Source organism: Lissotriton helveticus, chromosome 7 (genome assembly GCF_964261635.1).
Source record: "Lissotriton helveticus chromosome 7, aLisHel1.1, whole genome shotgun sequence".
Taxonomy (NCBI): domain Eukaryota; kingdom Metazoa; phylum Chordata; class Amphibia; order Caudata; family Salamandridae; genus Lissotriton; species Lissotriton helveticus.
The window spans coordinates 524962144-524982654 of record NC_136068.1 but is presented as its reverse complement, the minus strand read 5'-3'; the positions used below and the strand labels follow the sequence as shown (position 1 = coordinate 524982654).

Below are 20511 nucleotides of genomic sequence, written 5' to 3'. Positions count from 1 at the left end.
TGCAGGGGCCCATGGGGGCCCCCACAGCCCCAGGGACCACCACCTCCCTGAGGCTATATAATTAATGGGGGGACCTCGTGGACCCCAAAGCCCCGGGGACCACCCCCTCCTGAGCCTTCTTTGAATAATGAGGGGGCCTTATGGCCCCCCAAGCCCCGGGTACCACCATCTCCCTGGGGCTTCTTTGAATAATGAGGGGGCCTTGTGTCCCCCCCAAACCCTGGTGACCACCACCTTCCTAGGGCTTATTTGAATATTGAGGACCGCCACCTCCCTGGGGCTTCTTTAAATAATAGGGGGGCCTTACGGGCTCCCGAAGCCCTGGGGACCACCACCTCCCCAGGGCATTCCAAATGATGGGATGGGGGCCATATGGCCCCAATCCAGGAGTCCTTGATGGCCCAGGGGACCCCCACCCCCCAGGGCCGGCTCCTGTAATTTCACGGGGTGCCTACCCCTGGGACATTGTTGTTTGCTATGGCAGGGTGGGAGCACGGCTCCTGCACTGTCATAGAAAACTCTGATTTTGCTTTTGGAAACAAGAGCAGGAAACCCGCTCTCACTTCCATAAACCTAGATAGATTGCTTTTGCACAAGGGGAGCTGCAGGTCAGCAGCTGAAGATCTCAGGACACAAGTGGACTTTATCCCCCGAGTAGCAGTGCGCCAAGAGGCACGTTTGCAGAGTGGTGTATACAGGGGGTGTGGCCTTGGACCAACTCTCTGCAATCCAGCTGTTTGGCGCTTACTGGAGGTACCTGGTGGGCTAGTTGGCCCCCAGGGACCTTCAGTATTCAAGGGGACGTAATCCCCCAACTTAGAACACGCCAAGAGGTGCGTTTGCAGAGTGGTGGGGAAAGGGGGTTTAGCCTGTGTCCACCTCTCAGCAATCCCACTGTATGGGGCTTACTGGAGGTAAGAGGTAGGCTCGTTGGCCCCTAAAGGACCCCCATCAGTGAAAAGGACTTCAATTCCCACCCAAGAGCGCACCGGAGAGTGTCTCTGCAGAGTGGTGGGCAAAGAGGGTGTGGCCTATAATGAGAAATTAGCAATCCTGCCGTGTGGTACTTACTGGAGGTAATAGGAGGGATACTTGGCCCCCAAGGATGTCCTTGGGGGCCAAGTGCCCCTCTTGTTACCTCCAGTAAGACCCACACAGTTGGATTGCTAAGACGTATTCTGAGGCCATGCCCCCTTTCTCCACCTCTCTGTAAACGCGCCTCCTGGCAGACTACGGGATGAAGTCCACTTTACTCCTGAGGGACTTTGGGGGCCAAGAAGCCCTTCTGTTACCTCCTGTAAATCCTAGGCAGCGGAATTCCTGAGCGCTGGTCGGAGGCCCAGCACCCTTTCTTCACCACTTTGCAAACGTGAATGCTAGTTAAAGAAGTGTTTGTAATGTAATAGGTTTCGCATTTGTCAGAGTTAATGCTTTTGGTGTTGTAAATGTAAACGTTTTTGACTAATGTTTTTGGGAGTGGAGTGGATGTATGTTGTGTGTAGTGGAATTATGTAGTAAATTGTGCAGTGAAATTATGTGGATAGAAAGTATGTGGTATTTAGTGTATAGGAATTACGTAGAGTGGGACTATGGGCAATGGGGAGTAATTATGCGGTATTGTAGTCTGTGTTGTGGAGTGGTAACCCCAGGTTTAGTCTTCCTCGTTTCTATAGAAGCTCAACTATGGACTCAGTGAGACAAAAACAGAAGGAACCACTGAGTATCACTTGTGTACCTAGTCAGATGTATGAGCAGGGGCACTGGAATTAAGTGACTGTTTGGCTGCACTGAGTTTCGCACAATTATACATTTTCCGCATTAGCTATGTAATCCATCTTCTGCTCCCTAATCTGCAGATTTGAACAACAAAAGCCTTGTTTCTAGCTCAAACGGCTCAAACTTTACAAAAAAATGCAGCGACAAGTGTTTCAGCATGGTGGAAGGCCCTTTGCAAACCTAGAATTGTAACCTGTTACTTATTGCTAAATTTGGGTCTTAAATTGGTACTAATGGTGTGCAAGCCACTCTTGCTTCTTTCTGAGCCTCTCTTGCCTCCTTCTGCATTTACGTTGCTTCTTTCTGCACATTTATTTCTTTTTCTGTACTTCTCCTACTTTCTGCACCTCTCTTCCCTCTTTCTGCATCTCTGTTGCCTCTTTCTGCACCTCATTTGCTTCTTTCTATACCCCTCGCGCCTCCTTCTGCATTTCTGTTGCTTCTTTCTGCACATGTATTGCTTTTTCTGCGCATCTCTTCTACTAATTTACTTCTTTCTGTACTCCTCTTTCTGCACTCTTGTTCTCTCTTTCTGCTTTTTCTGCGCATCTCTTCTACTCATTTACTTCTTTCTGTACCCCTCTTTCTGCACTCTTGTTCTCTCTCTTGCCTTTTTCTGTATCCCTTTTATGTCTTTCTGTACCCTTTTTGCTTCTTTCTGCACCTCTGTTACTTCTTTCTGCAATTCTCTTGCTCTTTCTGCAACCTTTGCACCTCTTCCGGCACCTCTGTTGCTTCTTTCTGCACTTATCTTACTTTTTCTGCAACCTTCGTGCCTCTTTCAGCACCTCTATTGGTTCTCTCTGCACTGCTGCATTTGGACCACATGCTCCTTGGGGTGATTGTCTTGGCTGGATGTCTAGTTCTGACTCGCTATCAGAGTCTTCCAGGGGAATGCCCCTATTAGTCGTTATGTTGTGCAACATAGCACATGTTGCAACATTTTTACAGCATGTCTCCGGCCTACACTGTAAAGCCCCACTGGTTCTGTGGAGGATGCGAAACCTGGATTTGAGTACACCAAATGTCCTCTCAATCATATTGCGTGTCATCATCATATTACTTTATTCGGTCATTTGTACAAAAGTATAAGTCTCTCAGTGGCTCTGTGACTCAGTATGTAATTGTCAGACTGGATCTATGACTAAGTCAATCAATGTCTCAGTGGGTGTGTGAGTAAAATTATAAGTATCAGTGGGTCAGTGAGTCAATACATGAATCTCTGAGTGAGTCTCTGACTGGGAGTGTGAGTATCTGAGTGGGTCTCTGAGTGGGTGTATGAGTGGCTAAATACGGCTGTGAGTGGGTGTGTGAATCCCTGGCTATATATGTGAATGGGTACAAGAGCCTGCGACTGGATATATAAGTCTGTGCATAAGTGTCTGAGTGGGTCTCACTATCAGTGGGTTGTCAGTGGAAGAAAAAGTCTCATACTGGGTCTGTAAGTGAGTGTATGAGTGTCTGAGTGGGTCTGTACATGGGTGTCTCACTCTCTAAGTGAGTCTGTAAGTGCATGCATGAGTACCTTGATGGGTATGAAAGTGGGTACAATAGTGTCTGAGTAGGTATGTGACTGGATATATGTGTGTGAGTGGGTATGTGAATGGGGGTATAAGTGTCTGAGTGAATATGTGAGTAGGTACATATTTGTGTGACAGTCATCGGCTAGTGTGAACAAATATATATATTTTTTATATTTCCACCAATATTCACAATGACTTGGGAATCACAAACTTCCCCGCAACGGTACACAGGGGCCACTCTGGTGGCTGCACCGATGAGGCGAATATCGCGCGCAATTAAAAAAGTCAATTTTGGACTCATAACTTTAGTCATTAACACCCTCATTCCTTAAACATGGGGTCAGAGTACCTCCACTCTGACACTTATGTTAGCTTTTTCAGACATTTTCAGCCCCGGGAACCATTCTCAATCAATTAAATGGCAGCCATCATTTTCTGATCAGGTTTCGTCCAGCCAGTCAGAGCATTCCTGTTGGCACGTGCATCTTCGAATAATTATTATTATTATTATTATTATTATTAAAGGGGCTTATAAAGCGCATGGTGACGCCTACAGGCGTATCCCCGCGCTGTGGAGAAGAATCAGGGTGTCTGAGGGAGAGATCTACAGGGTGAATTATTGGGTTTTTAGAAGTTTTCTAAAAGTGAGCTCATTATTAGCTAGCCTAATGTTGGAAGGGAGGGAGTTCCATTTGTTGGCTGCCAGCGAGCGGAACGAGCGACCTCCCATTCTCGCTTTTTTTATGCGAGGGATCTTGAGCAAACACATTCCCATGGAACGAAGGGATCTGTTAGGCTCATAGGGAACGGCGAGGTCAGCCAAGTAGGACGGAGCTTTATCAGAGATAATCCTATAGCACCAGAGAAGTGCTTTAAATAAGATTCTTTTCCTAATTGGCAACCAATGAAGGGCAGCTAAGGTAGGTTTAGAGGGCACTCTTCTAGGCAGTCTCAGCACTAGTCGTGCTGCAGAGTTTTGTAGCACCTGCAGCCTCCTGATGTTATTTTCTGAGGTACCTAGAAGGAGCACGTTGCCATAATCCATACGGGAGGTTACTAGGGCCTGAATCATGGTGCGCCTAGATTCCAGGGGAAGGAGGTCAAGGGTACGCTTGAGGGTTTTCATGACCCCAAAACATTTCCCTACCATTTTATGTACATGGCTGTCAAACGAAAGCTTCGTATCCACCCAGACACCTAAGCTCTTTGCTTCCCTTCCAGGAGAGGGAAGGGGTCCCAGACAGGGTGGCCACCAGTCTTTGGTCCAGCTAGTGTCCTTACCTCCTATTACTAAAACCTCCGTTTTAGAGCCGTTAAGTTTGAGGCAGTGTTTGGACATCCAATCAGCGAGATCACTCATGCAGGTTTTAAAATTTTCAGCCTCCACAGAGGGAGCCTGGGACAGGGAGATCAGCAGTTGAGTATCGTCGGCGTAAGAGATCAGCTCTACGCCATACGATTGGACCACGTCTGCCAGTGGAGCCATATACAAGTTGAACAGGGTGGGACTCAGGGCAGAGCCCTGAGGTACCCTCTGTTCTAAGGCAATGCTATCCGAGAGAAAATTGCCTCTCTGAACCTGAAGGCATCTGTTGGTTAAGAAGGCTTTCAGCCACCCCAGTGCCCCCATAATCATGGAATCATTGTGAAATATCACTATACATTTTGGCTTACATTTCTGGAAAACTACAGAACAGATTTACACCAAATAGGCAAAAGGCACTTCCTTGAACCAACATCTATCTCCCTGCCAAATTTGGTGTAAGTCTGTTAAGCAGTTTGGGCTTTAGGTGTGGCTAAAGGTTCCTACATAAATCAACATTTCAAGTGCACCCTTATTTCATGGCCCAGATTCTCAATCCCCACTGCATCGATCACCCCCAAATTTTCCATGACAACCAGACCCTACCTTGACACATTTTTGGGAATATTTCTTGAAGATTGGTCAAGCGATGCCTAAGTTATAGGCAAGTCAAAACATGCTTTAAAAAATGTTTTTCCTACGGAAACTAAGTCCTAACTATAACTACCTACTGGCAACCGGCAGTAGGTTATATATATACATATTTCTCACTTTGAGAAAGGCTCTGGCAAAATGCGTCTGTGTGTTTTTAAGAAATAAATGCTTCTTGAATTGCTTCCTGGAGTGCCTGGTCATTTTGGTCATCTGACCGAAGCTTTTAGCATATATGTAATTTATGTTTTTCTAGAGAGTTTCAATAAAAACCATCCGTTTTTGCAGTGACTCTGGTGACTACGATGACATCGGTAATCGTTATCTCCATGGATACATAGTGAAAATGGAAAACAAAAGCAGACATTCAATGACCACCAACACATCCTAAAATGAAATGTAAAAAAATCCATTCTGAACATTGCACTATACATATTACTATTTACATACTACTTTCAAAGCATGTTATTTTTGTACTAAGTTTCTTTAAAACCATCTTTCTTGCTTGTAAGAGTAATCAAATAAATTCAAAACACAACTTAAGACCATGATGTTTTATCAAATAAATGAAAATAAAACTGTTAGTGCTGGTGGGTGATTTTAGTTTTGAAGTGCTGTTCAATACATATTATTTAAAAAACAAATCAATAGATTCAAATTAATTTATAATCAGGCATATTTAATTTTTACAAGAAGTGTAATGTATCTTTTCTCAGCCAGTTCTAGATTTATAAGTTTTAACAGGATTTTATTTTAATCTTGTTTTAAAATATTTGAAGCACATAGGATGTCCAAGTGCAGAATATGAACAAAATACTAATAAACTTGAGAGTTAGGAAAGTTAAAATAGATAAGTTTAAAAAAAAAATTGGGAGGTGTTTTTTGGACGTTGAGGGTCTTAAATTGAACTGAAGGGAGGTTCCACCATTTTACGACCAGATAGGAAAAGGCGTGGCCTCCCATTCTAGAACTCTTTATTAAATTGCCTTAAATTTTCCTACAGGGAAAGCTCCCTTTGGGGCGGAGAGCTCCATAAATAGGTGGAAAGGTACCAATAGTAATTTTACACTTGTAAATTCAGTCATAGGAGCCTCGTTTTAGGGGGGTGGAGATTCTGAAGTCTACATTTCTACTAGGAATGTGGAGTACATCTCCACTCGGAAATGATGAATAGCAAAAGTGGACATTTACATCTGCGTGTAAAAGTAGATCTACAGGTGAGTAGACCCACACATGTAAACATATCTTTGTATATCGGGCCGAATGGACCTACAATGGGTGCCACCATTTTAAATGTGAGAGTCCAGTGTCTCTCTGGGTAATATAGTTTGTTTGGCTCCTCTTGTGTGTTGAACGTAATGCAATTGCCACAAAGCCTCACACCAAGTAGCCCCCACATTTGCATGCACCAAGTATCTCCTCTGCAGCTGAATTTCATAGAAGTGCTTCTCTGTACATGCCCAACAAACAAAGGTGAATGTGTGCCACAGATTATAACAATTTTGCTAACCTCTGTCCATACACATTTTGTGATGCCACGGACTTGTACATCAGCTACAATCTAAAATGCAGTTTACAAACTAGTGGGTGTACAATTTGCGCATTGTGGATTGTGAAATGCCCATAATACATCTAGCCCCAGGCTCTCCCTTCCTTTTTTTCAGGATTGGAACAACAGTAGTGAAGTAATAATATGTGTTTATTAGAAGATGTTTCTATTACCTATTTCAGTGGTATTTATTTGATCAATCTCTGACAGTTGGAACACTGACTTGGTTTAAGCTGTATACTACCTTATGGCGTGCAGATTACAATCAGATTTAGGGTGCAGGTGCAGTAACTGACTGAACTTTTGGCTTAACATTTTAACCCTCCTTGATGTCACTGTTACGTGAACCCACAACTCCACTCACTTGAACTGGCAATGTTACCCCAGCCGGTGACCCAGCAGTTTAACCCAGATGGAAATTCGACGGTGGAATTTGGCAGACAGATGGGCATGATGAAATTAGTGTAGTTCACTTTGGTGTTCAGCTCCAGCAGCAGAATGTCCCCAGGTGTTCCTGTGGCAGTGTAGAGAGTGTTGTAAATGATACTTTTGACTTCAGAGCACACGGAATTAGGATTGGAGCTCGAGAGCTGATACATTCCCATGCAGACCTTGTAGGAGGACTGGGCATAGCTGCTGAAAAAAACAACATTAAAACAAATCAGAATCAACCTAATGCAAAGAATGTGCCAGTATCTCATCAACTCATATGTGTTACTGTTCCCAGTATAAAGTGGTGAGTCTGGACCAGTTGAGGGATTTTAAATATCAAATGACAATAGAGGACTAAAGGTATGATATGTTATTTATTCAACCGGTGTGTCAATCGTACAACAGCAACCCCTAAAAGATTTTTACATTCTTTTTGTCTCCACCACCTGCAAAGAACTCAGACAGAATGTTCTGCTATCTGTTCTCATGTATGAAAACCACATGTGTTCTTATAGGTATACAACCCCCATGGTTACTGTTTTCTTTGACTACCTGGCAGCGGCTTACTCAGCTGACTACACAATGTACATTTTAGCCATGGAAAAAAATATCCATTCATTAATGTTTTTGAGAGGCCACAAAACACATACTTAAGAAGTGTAAATCCAAAATAATTTATAAATAGACTCAAATCAAAAATATTTGGAAATCATGAAAATATATTGAGATCTGATTTCCTCATAATGGGATATACTTAACAAAAATGGATTTGGAAACAGTGAGCCTGATTCACAAAGCCAGCCCGAGACAAAAGTCTAACTTTACGTCTTTTGGTATTCACACAGGTCATTTACGAGTCGTATCTGTATGTCAGCAGTGGGGCCGGAATCTACAGTTTGGGCCGGAATCTCCACACCCGGGCCTGAATATCCAGCTCAGGTTGAATGAAGTAGAATCAATGGGCCGGAATGCAATTTTCACCAAAAAAAAAACATTAGGATTGTGAGATAAATGGTAGAGGAGGGTATGAAAACCATTTTGGGCAGGGAAAAGGGCATGGCAAGACACTACATCACATCTCAAAAAAGTTTGCTCCTTTGCATCATGCTACATGCAATCCACAATTGGCACTCCTCTCAGTGTAAGTGTCATCTGGTGTCCTCAGAGCAGGTGGCACCTAATACTTTTCACCAGTTTGTGGTAACAGAAAACTGGGAGAGCCACTACCCTGCCCTGTTCCTGGTGGCACAGCAAGCAAGAGACCCATGTATGAGCATACCCATCCCACTTAGACTTGACCCAGTTCCTTGTGGGACCAGTCCAGCTTGCACTGCCAAGCCAGGTCCTCACTGAACCAGAAACAAGCATTCTAGGACCCGTTATGGGATAACACCCCTCATCAGCCAGGCTAGCTTGAATCCAGTGGCACAGCAAGCAAGGGACCCATGTCTGGGCATACTCATCCCTCCTAGGGTGAAAAGTGCTGTAGCAACATATGATGGACGGACTGCTGAAAAATCAAACATTCACCCCCAGTCAAGAGACCTGAGTTAAATCCATTGTTATTTTGCTCACTACGCCACTCCAGTTTTGGCCCAGCCTTATGCTAATCAGTCTTGGCTCTGTTACTCATGAGAACAGTCCAGCCCAAACTACCAAGCCAGGTCCTCACTGGACTGGAAACAAGCATCCTGGGACTGGTTTCGGGATAACAGAACTCATCGGCTAGGCTAGCTTAAAGATAAAGATATTTCTCCTCAGTAGGCCTCTCCTGGTGAGGCGTATCTTTTTGGAGCAGGTCTACAAGTCCTTTTAGATCCGGGAATGGGTAAAAACAATTGGGAGTTGCGTGGGAACGTCCATGGAATGGCTCCTTTGCATTGAGCAAGGCAACGCATCGATTTGTGCTGCATTGTCTTACTCCAGATTTTTTAAGCAATTCAGAGCCACACAATGGGGCTTTGTGTTGCTTCATAAATATGACTTAAAGGTTTGTGTCACACATGCATCATGATGCAAAGCTCCCAATAATATGCCCCTAACTCTTCAGTATACTACTAGACCTGGGGATACTGTGCCAGAAAGAAGAACTGCTGTACTGCCGGAAGGATTGCCACTCTGCTGCTCTACAAGACTGCTGACCTGCCTGCATGTCTGCCCTGTTTGTCCTCCAGCCCTGCTACCTTCTGCCTGGAGATAAGGACTGGATCTTCAACTGTTCCAGGACCTCCAGAGTGAGGAAGCTTTTTGTCCCAGGACCTCCAGAGTGAGGAAGCGTTTTGTGTCCCACAGGGACACAAAAAGCTTCCTACATCATGAACCTGCATCTGGACCCAGCTTGAGTGAGTCATGACCCTCCATGGGGTGCCCTTCTAGTCCTTGACCCTTGGAATTTGTGCTAAAGTTGCTCAGATAGCCACATCCAAAGGGGGGCTACAACTTTTGGCTAAAAACTGCTCTGCGAACCAGGAGGAGGCAGACACCAACTTGCTCGCCTATCTGCCCGAGGTGCGTCACTGATCAGATTGACTTTGGTGCTTCTCCTGATACGTTCTTCTCCACAACAAAAAAACAGTTTCAGAGGTCCTTTGTCAAAGGTGTATCTGACCTTGTGGAACTGTTTTCATCTACAGCCTAAGTCATAACATAGAAATCTTCACTGTAGTTTTAATCAGGGCTATATGACTATCAGCCATATTTTTCGACTTTGACCCAGTCTCACAAGACTATATGTCTGCGGTTGACACTTTGATGTATTAGGTCCTACTTTTGACTAACTACTTTTAAAAATCATAATTCTGATTCTACTGATTCTATTTTAGTTAATTTGGTGTCAAATAATTTTTAAAATACCCAGGGTTAAGCACATGTTAATTTAGCTACTTTATGTGGTTCACCCTGCAAGGGATGGTGACTCTTGTGTGACCCAAACCCCAATCAACCAACAACCCAAATCTAACACTTACATTAAAGGATGCAGTGCAGTGCATTATTCAAATCAAGTTCCTCAGTATTTAAGCTAAGTCAAACACATGTATTGTAGAGGGAATACACGTTCTCATTAGAAAGTAAGTTGGTTTTCTCTTACAAAAAAGGATGCACTACAGTGCTGTACAATTAATACTTGTCGAAATTGAGCTGTAAAATCAATCAAGAGGTATGATCACGGAAATGTATTAGACTGACACCCCAAACTTGACCCCCTAGAAAAACCTGGATTTATATTAACGTCATATCAGTCATGTGCAGAGGTTTAGCATCAAGATCATTTGAATAATGGTTAAGGTACTTAGGGCCATATGTAGGTGGCCAAATACCGGTCGGTAAAGCCGAAATTCAGTAAATTTTGGCTTCACCGACCGGTATTTAGCCCTGTGCGATGTACGTATTACCGAATGCCCTCGGTAATAACGAATCGGTAAATCGTTACAGATTCCTTATTTACCGATCGATGAACACCGAAACAAAGATTACCAAATCGGTAAATAACGAATCAGTAATAATTCCGAAATGCGATGTAGCAAAATTCGGTAATACCGAATTTGACCAAAATCGGTATTAACGAATCAGTATTTACCACTCATCCTGAGCAGGTGGTAATCAGGTGCAGTGCATAAAAACAGCCCCAAAATGCAACAGTGTGAACACAATGGTGGGCCTCTACCTCATAGCAAAGCGGCTACGTATGAGAGCAGCAGGAGTGAGGATTTGGAGACGGGAAGAGCGGGTGTACAGACTGCGTGTCACATTGTTCCAATTGACTGAACCAGAAATCCATGAGAGGTACAGGCTGCACCCACACACCATCCTTAACCTCATAAGGGACCTCAAACCATATCTTGAGCATCAGACACCAAGGGCGCACGCAATACCCACCCATGTACAGGTACTCTGTTGCCTGCACCTCCTGGCCTCAGGAAGTTACCAGGGTGTGACAGCTGCAGTGGGTGGTGTGTCACAGAGCTGCCTATCCAGAATTTTCAACACCTTCCTGGACGCCATGATGGACCAAATGCATCATTACATAACCTTCCCCAGTACACAGGCGGAGCTGCAGAAGACCAAGCTGGATTTCTACCAAATGGCACAGTTCCCACAGGTAATAGGCTGCATTGATGAGACCCACATACCAATCTGTCCACCTGCAGCAACAGAATACATTTACCGCAACCGCACATCCACGCACTCCATTAATGTGCAGGTGATATGTGATGCAAAGTTCATCATAACCGACATTGTGGCAAAATTCCCAGGGAGTACCCATGACTCGTACATATTCAGGAACAGTGGTATCCATACACGACTGGCTGCTGGTGAATTCGGAGAAGGATACCTACTAGGTAAATCAATGTGACACACCCTGATGTATACCTTGGCTCAACCTATTGGTGACATAAATTAATGGCACTTTCTTTTGCATTTAGGTAACAGCGCATATGCCCTCCGGTCTTACCTACTCACACCATATCTCAACCCATCCACAGCAAGGGAGAGTAGATACAATGTGGCACATAAGAGCCCACGCAACGTGGTGGAGCGCACCTTTGGACTGTTCAAAAGCAGATTCCGTTGCCTCCACAAAATTGGAGGTGCACGTCAGTACAGCCCCATCAAATGTTGCAAAATAATTGCTACATGTGCAATGCTATATAATCTAGCCACTAAAAAAGGAACAGCAGTGGAACTAACTGACTCTGAGGAAAAGGGCGAGGACAATCCCCAGCCAGAGCCCTGCGCAGCTGGTGTTGCATTAGAACAGGATGGGAGACACAGATGGGCTGAGATAACATCCAACTATTTCTGAGTGAGTAAAGAGACAGAGACAGTTACTGTATTAGTGTAATGGTGTTTAATCAGCACACCACCAGGATCTAAACCAGTGTCCATAGAGACATTGGTTACATCACCCATTAAATGAGTCCCAAATAACTGTATGATCTATTTTTTGCACCCACGCGCTGCATGCCCACGTTCAATGGCCGCACTGTCTGTGCTGCCGCTATGTTTCTGCGTGGCGCTGTGGCGTTCGCTGCGCCTCCTGCCCTCGGTGGGAGAGTGCGTAATGCTACCACGGCTGGTAGCCTCCTCACTATCCCCCCCGCTTCCATAGTGGCCACCTTCTCATTCTGCAGCACTTCCAGTGCAGAGGTCATTGACACCATGCCCCTGGCCACGTCCCTGCTACAATGTGCCATCTCACCCTGCATGGCGATGGACCTTCTACACATTAGGGAGGTAGCAGTGCCCAGCCGGTTCACTGCCTTGGTATAGGCCTGTAGTCTCTGCCTCTCCCTGCGCCTATCAAGACGGTCCTGCTCCAACTGGCTGCAGAGCTTGTCCACAGAGGTTGCAGTGTCTCTTATGCACTCAGACATGTTGTTGCCCATTGCAGTGATGCCCTTCTCAATTCTGTACATATGTTTGTTGATCTGAGCCACCTCCCTATGCAATGATCACATCTCTCTCCATTGCAGGTGCTGGACCTTGAGCATGTTGCCTTCCAGTCCAGCACAAACACTTTCATCATGTTCTGAGCCTTGAGGACTGGCTGGCCTTGACCTGCGGCATCTTGATGATGTGTCAGCATGCTCAGATGAGTCCCTGCCCTCACCATGTTGCCCTCCTCATTGACTGGAGACTCTTGGCCCCCTGTACCCTCCTCCTCTGACTCCTCCATCTGCTGGAGGGTGGCCATGGCATGCCTCCTGCCTGATTGTGATGCTGGTGGCAGTGATGATTGTGGCACTGGGGATTGAGTTAGAGGAGATGGCGGTGTTCTCTGGTGCTGTGGTGATGTTGGGGAAGGGGTGGTTGGTGATGGTGGTGCGGAGGTTGTGTGCCCTGCAGGCAAACTCTCTTCCTCCTGTTGCCTCCCCTCTGGCCTGGCTGCCTTTGGTCTGCTCCCCTCTGCAGCACTGCGAGATGACTCGCCTGTAATGACAGAATGTGCATATACTCATTTCTCTGGCTGCATTTGCATTGCATTAAACATCATGCCTACAGTTCACACTGACTGTCCTCCGCTTGCTAATTTCTTTCACATGCTATTGGGTTTGCTAGGCTGACTGTCCTATGCATCTGTTCCCTAGGACTACATCTCCCACAATGCATAGCAGGTAATGAGTAACATCTGTAGTGGAGTGGGAGCCTCTATGGGGATTGGGGTTGGGGGGGGGGGGTAGCACAGCATGCTGGGCATGCATCTTGCCTTGTTTCCTGGCAACTCTGGCAGAGCTGTCTGCATCTCCCACACCACTCACACTCTCCGGCTGGAGGGTGGACTCTACCATCAATTCCAGTGCGGTTGGTGCAGGTGCTGTGTTCTTTCCTTCACCAGTTTTGCCGGCCTGCCTCTGCCTCTCAGCCATCCTTGCCTTTGCCGTCTTCCTGAGGTTGTACCACCTTTTTTTTATGTCCTCTATGGACCGCTGGGTGACCCCAATTGCATTATTTTACTCTGGATCCCAGTCCAGATCTGTCTCTGCTAAGACTCAGGCACATGGAGGGACTGCTTTCCGAAAAGTTTGTCATGGTCCTGGCTCACATCTTGTATGAGTACCTCCAGCTCCTTCTCGCTGAACTTCAGCTTCCTTTTCCTTTCTGATCCCTCCTTCTCTCTGTCCTGGCTTGCCATTTCCAAGGTTTGTTTGGGGGGATTTGTGGATGTGTGGCTATGTTGCTCCTGATCCTCAGCTCACCTGCCTGCCTCACAGTCAGCTCCTGGTTCAGTGCAGCTGCCTGGGTGTGGCCACTTCCTGTGTGGGAGGTAATTGGGAGGCACAGGATTGGCTGATTCATCAAAAAACACATTTTTGAATTCCCGAATCGGTATTTACCGATTCGGTAATACCGATTCGGTATTATTTTTTCGTTTTTTTTATTACCGATTGATTCCTATTCGTTTTTTTTTTACCGATTCGTTTTTTTTATCAAATTTTACCGAATCGGTAGATTTTAACGATTGTTTATGTACATCGGATATACCGATTTCTTAATACCGAATCAGTCAAATTCGGTATTGAGGAATCGGTATTTCACGATTACCTACATATGGCCCTGAAGGCATAGGTGAGTCTCAAACCCGGCAACTGGACTCTTAATGTGTAAAGTACCAATAAAATGCCATGTGCTGTGCTTTTTAATACATGCTTTAGTGTATTATGCTGAGTCCCTCTTGCATATCTTCGATCTAATACCGAAAATTCAAGATGGATCCCTGGATTCATTATTAAAGTACCATTTAAATTTGTAAGTCCACCTAAAAATGGATTACAACATAATGCCTTGAGCAGTGCATTGAAGTGCAACCAGGGTTACATCACACTAAGCTCTTGTTCTCAACTCCAATATGCTGCCAATTGTAAATAATTAATACTTGCACTGGCGTACAGTTCCATTAATGCAGAGGGCATGACTGCATGAAGGGCCATTTTCTCCACCTCATGTATAGCTAGATCCAAGAATTTCAATAAACGGCTTATAATCTGTAGATCTACTTTGCACAGGCACTCATTAATTGCTGCCTTGATTGACCTTATATCCGTTCTGTTGAAAATACATTTAGGAAATTCCTTATAAGGGGCAGTAAAAGTGTACACAAGCAGAGTACATGTTTTATTGATTCCGAGCAATATTCACGCCCTCTGAAGCAGGCCCTTGCAACACTGTTCTTTCATGATTGGAAAGTATTACGGGGTAACAACATGCATCTGAAACTTAGGAATTTGTTTCTTATAGATTGTTTCATGTATAAAAACAAGTACAGTTGTGGAGACAATGCAGGATAGGACATTAGAAGCAGCTGTACTCTTGACAACTTGGTGAAAGACCTCTTGGTTCTTCTTGAATAAAGACAACTTTGCAGTTGACTTGACGACCAAATTAAAAGGACTGCAATCGTTCTTGTCTTCCCAGTACTCCTAATTTATAGCTAATGTAGGATTTTATCCAAATTAATTTTGCTGTTCCCAGTGTGAATGTTGTGAAAAAAATCTGGTTCTTTCCAAGACAAGCTTTTTAAAGACACCACTGCTGCATTCCTCAATTTGGAGCAGTAATTGATAAATTGTATATCAGCAACAGTTGGTAAATACACCATTTCAAAATCTCAAAGAAGTTGACAAACTGATGTGCCTTTTGGTAGGCCAGGTACCTTTCAGGCTTACATTGTTGCTAATTTTCTTCAGTTGATTTGGCAGGTAGCTGGTTTTAGAGGAAATTGCCCTTAAATGGTTTTTGTACATATGTTTTTTTATCTACCCGTATGTCTAGTAAAAGTTAGGTTTCCTATGTTGTATATTCTTTGATCTTCTATCCACCATTTGTGCTTTGTCTAAGTATTGTTGAATTTCCGTTAAAAATTTCAGACAAATGTACTATAGATTTTTTGCTTGATTATATAACTGTAGACTATTTATTGCCCTTTGCAGGCCAGGTGCTGGATGGTCAAGCAGTATTGTGTCATCAGTATACTGTAACAGGGTCACATGTTCTCCCCTTTATTTTGGAAGAGATTTTTTCAGGTTAGCTAATAATGGTAATAGGTTGGCAGTATATACATTGACTAGTATTGGCGCCAACACACAAACTTGTTCCCGGTCCCTACTGGTTGGAGTTTTCTTTAAGATTGTTGTCCAATTGCCCAGTTTTATAAGGACCCACTTATTTGTGTGTAAAGGTCAGATCTCCTTGAATAGTTGGTCTGGTGTATCAGAGGCCTTCAACTTTATCCACAGAATATTCTAATTGACTCTCTCAAAAGCTGCACTATCGTCTAAGAAACATACATATAGTAAGGACTTATGTTTTAGAGCCTTATTGACTGGTAGATTGATAATTGTAATCTTAACCAATGTTTCATAGCCTTTTCTGAAACCTGTCTAAAATCATGAACAGAATATTCCAAGTGATGATCCAAGAGGTGTACAATTGAAAGGTTTTGAGGTTTGTCTGTAGTCTCCTTCTTGTGGATGGGATGCAGGATTGATCCACTCCAATTGACCGGAATGGTACCCGTAGCTAAGATCCCATTATAGAGTAATAGCAGAGGGCTTATCCAGGAGTTCAGGTCTTGTTTGAAGACTACCACAGGAAATCCATTCGGTTCTGGTGCTCCAATGTTCTTGAATGAATGAATGAAAGGTTTTTGTATAGCGCAGCGTTCACTCCAAGGAGCATCTTGGTGCTTTAGCAAAGATATCTGAAATGAATTCACATAGGGGAGGACAGCTAAGGGATGGAGCTTAGATTAGAGATAACACTGTATGCTCTGGGGTAGCAAAGATTCAAGTTTTCAAACGTTTCCTGAAAGTAGGTTCTGTTTGTGTGTGTCTCAGCTGAGTCAGCAGGGCATTCCAGGGTTTGGTCTCCTGGACCGCCATAGTCTTGCCACCTCTGGATTGTAGTTTGAAATTGGGGACTGGTAAAAAATTCTCCAAGGATGACTGGAAAGTACGTTGGGTGGTATATGTCCTAACTCTGGATCTTAGGTATTCTGGGCTGGTTGTTCTTATGGCTTTGTAGGTGATGGTCAGGATTTTAAAAAGGATCCTCTTATAGACCGGTAGCCAGTGAAGAGTTTTGAGTGCTGCAGCTGAGGAAGAATCTCTAGGCAGTTTAAGTACCAATCCCGCCGCAGCATTCTGGACCACCTGCAATCTTTTCATGACCGCCTTTTCGTTCCTGCATATAGACTATTGCAGTAGTCCAAACAAGACAAAATTAGGGCTTCTTCTACAGTCTTCCTATTAGGCACCGGAAGTAGGTCGAAATATTTTCGGGGAGTTTTTATTGTTTGGAAGCACATGCCTGCCATAGCAAGTGCTTGATTGTGGAAACATAATGTGGGGTTAAATTGTATTCCCAAATTTCTCACTATATCTATTGTTGTGGGAGTGATCCGAATTTGAGGGCTACAACTGGTTGGGCCTAAATACATTGGGCTTTCCAAACAGCATAATTTCTGTTTTAGAGCTGTTACATTTAAGATGATTCTGATTCATCCAATCCATCACTGCTGTTAGACAGAGGTGAAACTTCTCTTCTGCCACTGGGAAATTTTTGTCGAGAGTGAGAATCAGCTGAGTGTCATCTGCTTATGCAATAGATTCAACATCAAAAGTGTCCATCAGAGAGAGGAGTGGTGTCATATAAAGATTAAAAAGTGTTGGGCTCAGGGTTGTGCCCTTGGGGATCCCCGATGACAACCATGTTTATCCCAATTTGTAAATTCGAATGTTACAATCTGATGCCTGTTTTCTAAAAAGGATGTGATCCAGGCCAGTGCCTTGTTTGTGATTCCGCTGTGTGCAAGCCTGTCTCTCAAGATGTCATGAGAGACAGTATTGAATGCTGACGATAAATCCAACAGAGCCAGTACCGCATCCTTACCCTGATCTAGGGCAAACTTTAAGGTCTCGGTGGTGTGGAGTAGCACTGATTCTGTTGAATGGTCAGGTCTGAAACCCGATTGCCTGTGGTGTAAGGTGTTAGTTTCTTGCAGGAAGTCATTAAGTGGGTATTAATAAGTTCTCAGCAATTTTACTCAGACATGGCAGTAGTGAAATAGGTCTGAGGTTGGAGAGAGTGGCAGGATCAGAAAGTTTCTTTTTTTGTAGTGGCTTCACAGCGGCAATATTACAAATATCAGGGATCTTTGCTAGTCTAAAGGTGGTATTGATAATCTGGTTGATAACAGGATTTATAGTATCCACCAATGCATGTAAAATGTTTGGGGGGCATGGATCGAAGGGCGAACCTGACTTATAGGAAAGGATGCTTTGCCTGGATTGCTCTAAATTAATCTCCTTAAAACAAGTGAGTTCCCTTTTTGTTCCCAAGGCTTGGTCTTTATTTGGCTGAGATGATATATTCATGAAGTCTTTCTTTAGGTCTTTGATTGTATTGTCAAAGAACTCAGCAAATCGCTCACATAGGTCCTGTGATGAGGAAATTCTTGGTCTAGGCTTTTGGATTTGTGAAAGATTTCACAATATTAAAAATATTAAAAATAGTATTATGGGTATCTGCCCTATTTATTAAATTAGAATAGTGTGTCTTTTTTATATTCTATTTTGCTTATGAAATGATCTGAGTGCTAGTTTAAAAAGTCCCAGCTTTGTAGGGTTTTCACCATTGTTTTTCCAATTGCCTACATTGTCTTTTTAGGGTTTTTAGATGGGGGTAAACCAAGGGGCTGACTTTTTGTTGATATTGCCAGTGACAGAATCCAGATTATTGTGAGTTACAGGATTTCCTGTCAGAATAGGTTTTATCAATCAATCAATCAATCAGGTAGGAGAAGGATCTACTGCCGGCGGTGGATTTCCAGATGCGTGGAACTGTGGTGAGGGCGAGGTTGGTGGAGCGGAGGCTGCGGGTGGGGGTGTAGAGGCTGAGTCGGTCGATGAGGTATGCTGGTCCGTCGTTGTGTAGGGCTTTGTGAGTGTGTATGAGGAGTATAAAGGTGATCCTCTTGTCGATGGGGAGCCAATGCAGGCCTCTCAGGTGGGGTGTGATGTGGCTGCGTCAGGGGACGTCGAGGACCAGTCGTGCCGAGGCGTTCTGGATGCGTTGCAGCCGTCTCAGGAGCTTAGTTGTTGTTCCTCCGTAGAGGGCGTTCCCGTAGTACAGTATGCTGGTAACGAGGGCCTGGGTGACGTTTATTCTCGTGTCGGGGGGGATCCATTTGAAGATCCTGTGGAGCATGCGGAGGGTGTTGAAGCAGGACGTGGAGACGGTGTTGACTTGCTTGCTCATGGAGAGGGCCGAGTCAAGGATGACCCCCAGGTTGCGCGCGTGGTCGGTGGGTTCTGGGGCTGTTCCTAGCGATGTAGGCCACCAGGAGTCATCCCAGGCTGATGGGGTGGGGCCAAGGATAAGGACCTCCATCTTGTCTGAATTCAGCTTCAGCCTGCTGTCCTTCATCCATTCGGCGACGGCCTTCATTCCTCTGTGGAGGTTGGATTTGGTGGTGTGGGGGTCTCCGGTGAGGGATATGATCAGCTGGGTGTCGTCGGCGTAGGAGATGATGTTGAGGCTGTGTTGTCACGCGACGTGGACGAGTGGTGCCATGTAGATATTGAACAGCGTCGGGCTAAGGGAGGATCCCTGTGGAACGCCGCAGATGATTTCGGTGGTCTTGGAGCAGAAGGGTGGGAAGGATGTGTTCCAGGCCAGGGCAATTTCTTGGATTCCGGCATCGTGGAGGGGTGCAGTTAGGGTGCGGTGGCAGACTGTGTCGAAGGCTGCTGATAGGTCGAGAAGTATGAGGGTGGCGGTTTCTCCTTTGTCCATGAGGATCCTGATGTCATCGGTGGCGGCGAAGAGGGCGTTCTCGGTGCTGTGGTTGCTGCGGAAGCTGGACTGGGAGGGGTCCAGGATGTTGTTGTCTTCAAGGTAGCGGGTCAGCTGTCTGTTGACGATCTTCTCCGTGACTTTCGCCGGGAAGGGGAGCAGGGAGATGGGCCGAAAGTACTTGAGGTCCTTGGAGTCCGCCTTGGGTTTCTTCAGTAGGGCGTTGATCTCCGCGTGCTTCCAGCTCTCTTCCAGCTTGCTGTTTCGAAGGAGATGTTGATTGTTTTCCGGAGATGGGGGGCGATGGCTGTGCTGGCTTTGTTGAAAACGTGATGAGGGCATGGGTCAGATGGGGATCCGGAGTGGATGAAGTTCATGGTCTTGATGGTGTCTTCGACGCTGCTGTTGGAGCAGGCGGTCAGGTGATTGGTGCGGGTGAAGGTCGCCGGGGTGGTGGCCTCAGCGGTTCTGCCATGCTCTGTAAGATGTGATTAGAGAGTACGCGATTTCACTTCCGTATACAATCCGATGACTGGGATTCTTTTTCTAATTGGGCATTGTTATAGTCAAATTTGAAGGGAATTCACATATGGTCCGACTAGGGTGGTTGGCAGCATTGGTACATATCCCATTTAGGGTATGTCCTGCACAATGTGTGGACCCCTTTGTCTGTTGTATTAGTCCCAATGTGTTTATCATTTCTGTGAAAGCTTTTGTATTGGGAGTATCAGCTGCTTCAAGGTGAAAGTTAAAGTCATCTAGGATTGTAAAATTTTAATATCTGACCACTAGGGTGCTTATGCTTTCCCCCAAGGTATCTAAAAAATTAATAGCAGATCCCGGGGCCTATAGATCAGAGCCCCCGCAAATGTAGTAGAGCTGTCTAATTTAAAAGTATAAGAAAACAGGAGTGAAAACCCATCAACCTTTTTGGGATTGGGGTGGAGAAATATATACAATGAACAATATCCCAACTGGTATTA

General features: G+C 44.9%; 1 protein-coding gene across 4 annotated transcripts in view; it reads right to left on the bottom strand.

The window, feature by feature from the left end:
• LOC144768710 (serine protease 27-like) overlaps positions 1-20511 on the bottom strand; it is a 415681-nt gene that overhangs the window by 246385 nt on the left and 148785 nt on the right. For all 4 annotated transcript variants that reach the window (XM_078652580.1, XM_078652579.1, XM_078652577.1 and 1 more), the window contains exon 4: positions 7167-7438. In XM_078652580.1, coding sequence (XP_078508706.1) covers positions 7167-7438 — 272 coding nt within the window. The remainder of the gene's footprint in view (positions 1-7166; positions 7439-20511) is intronic.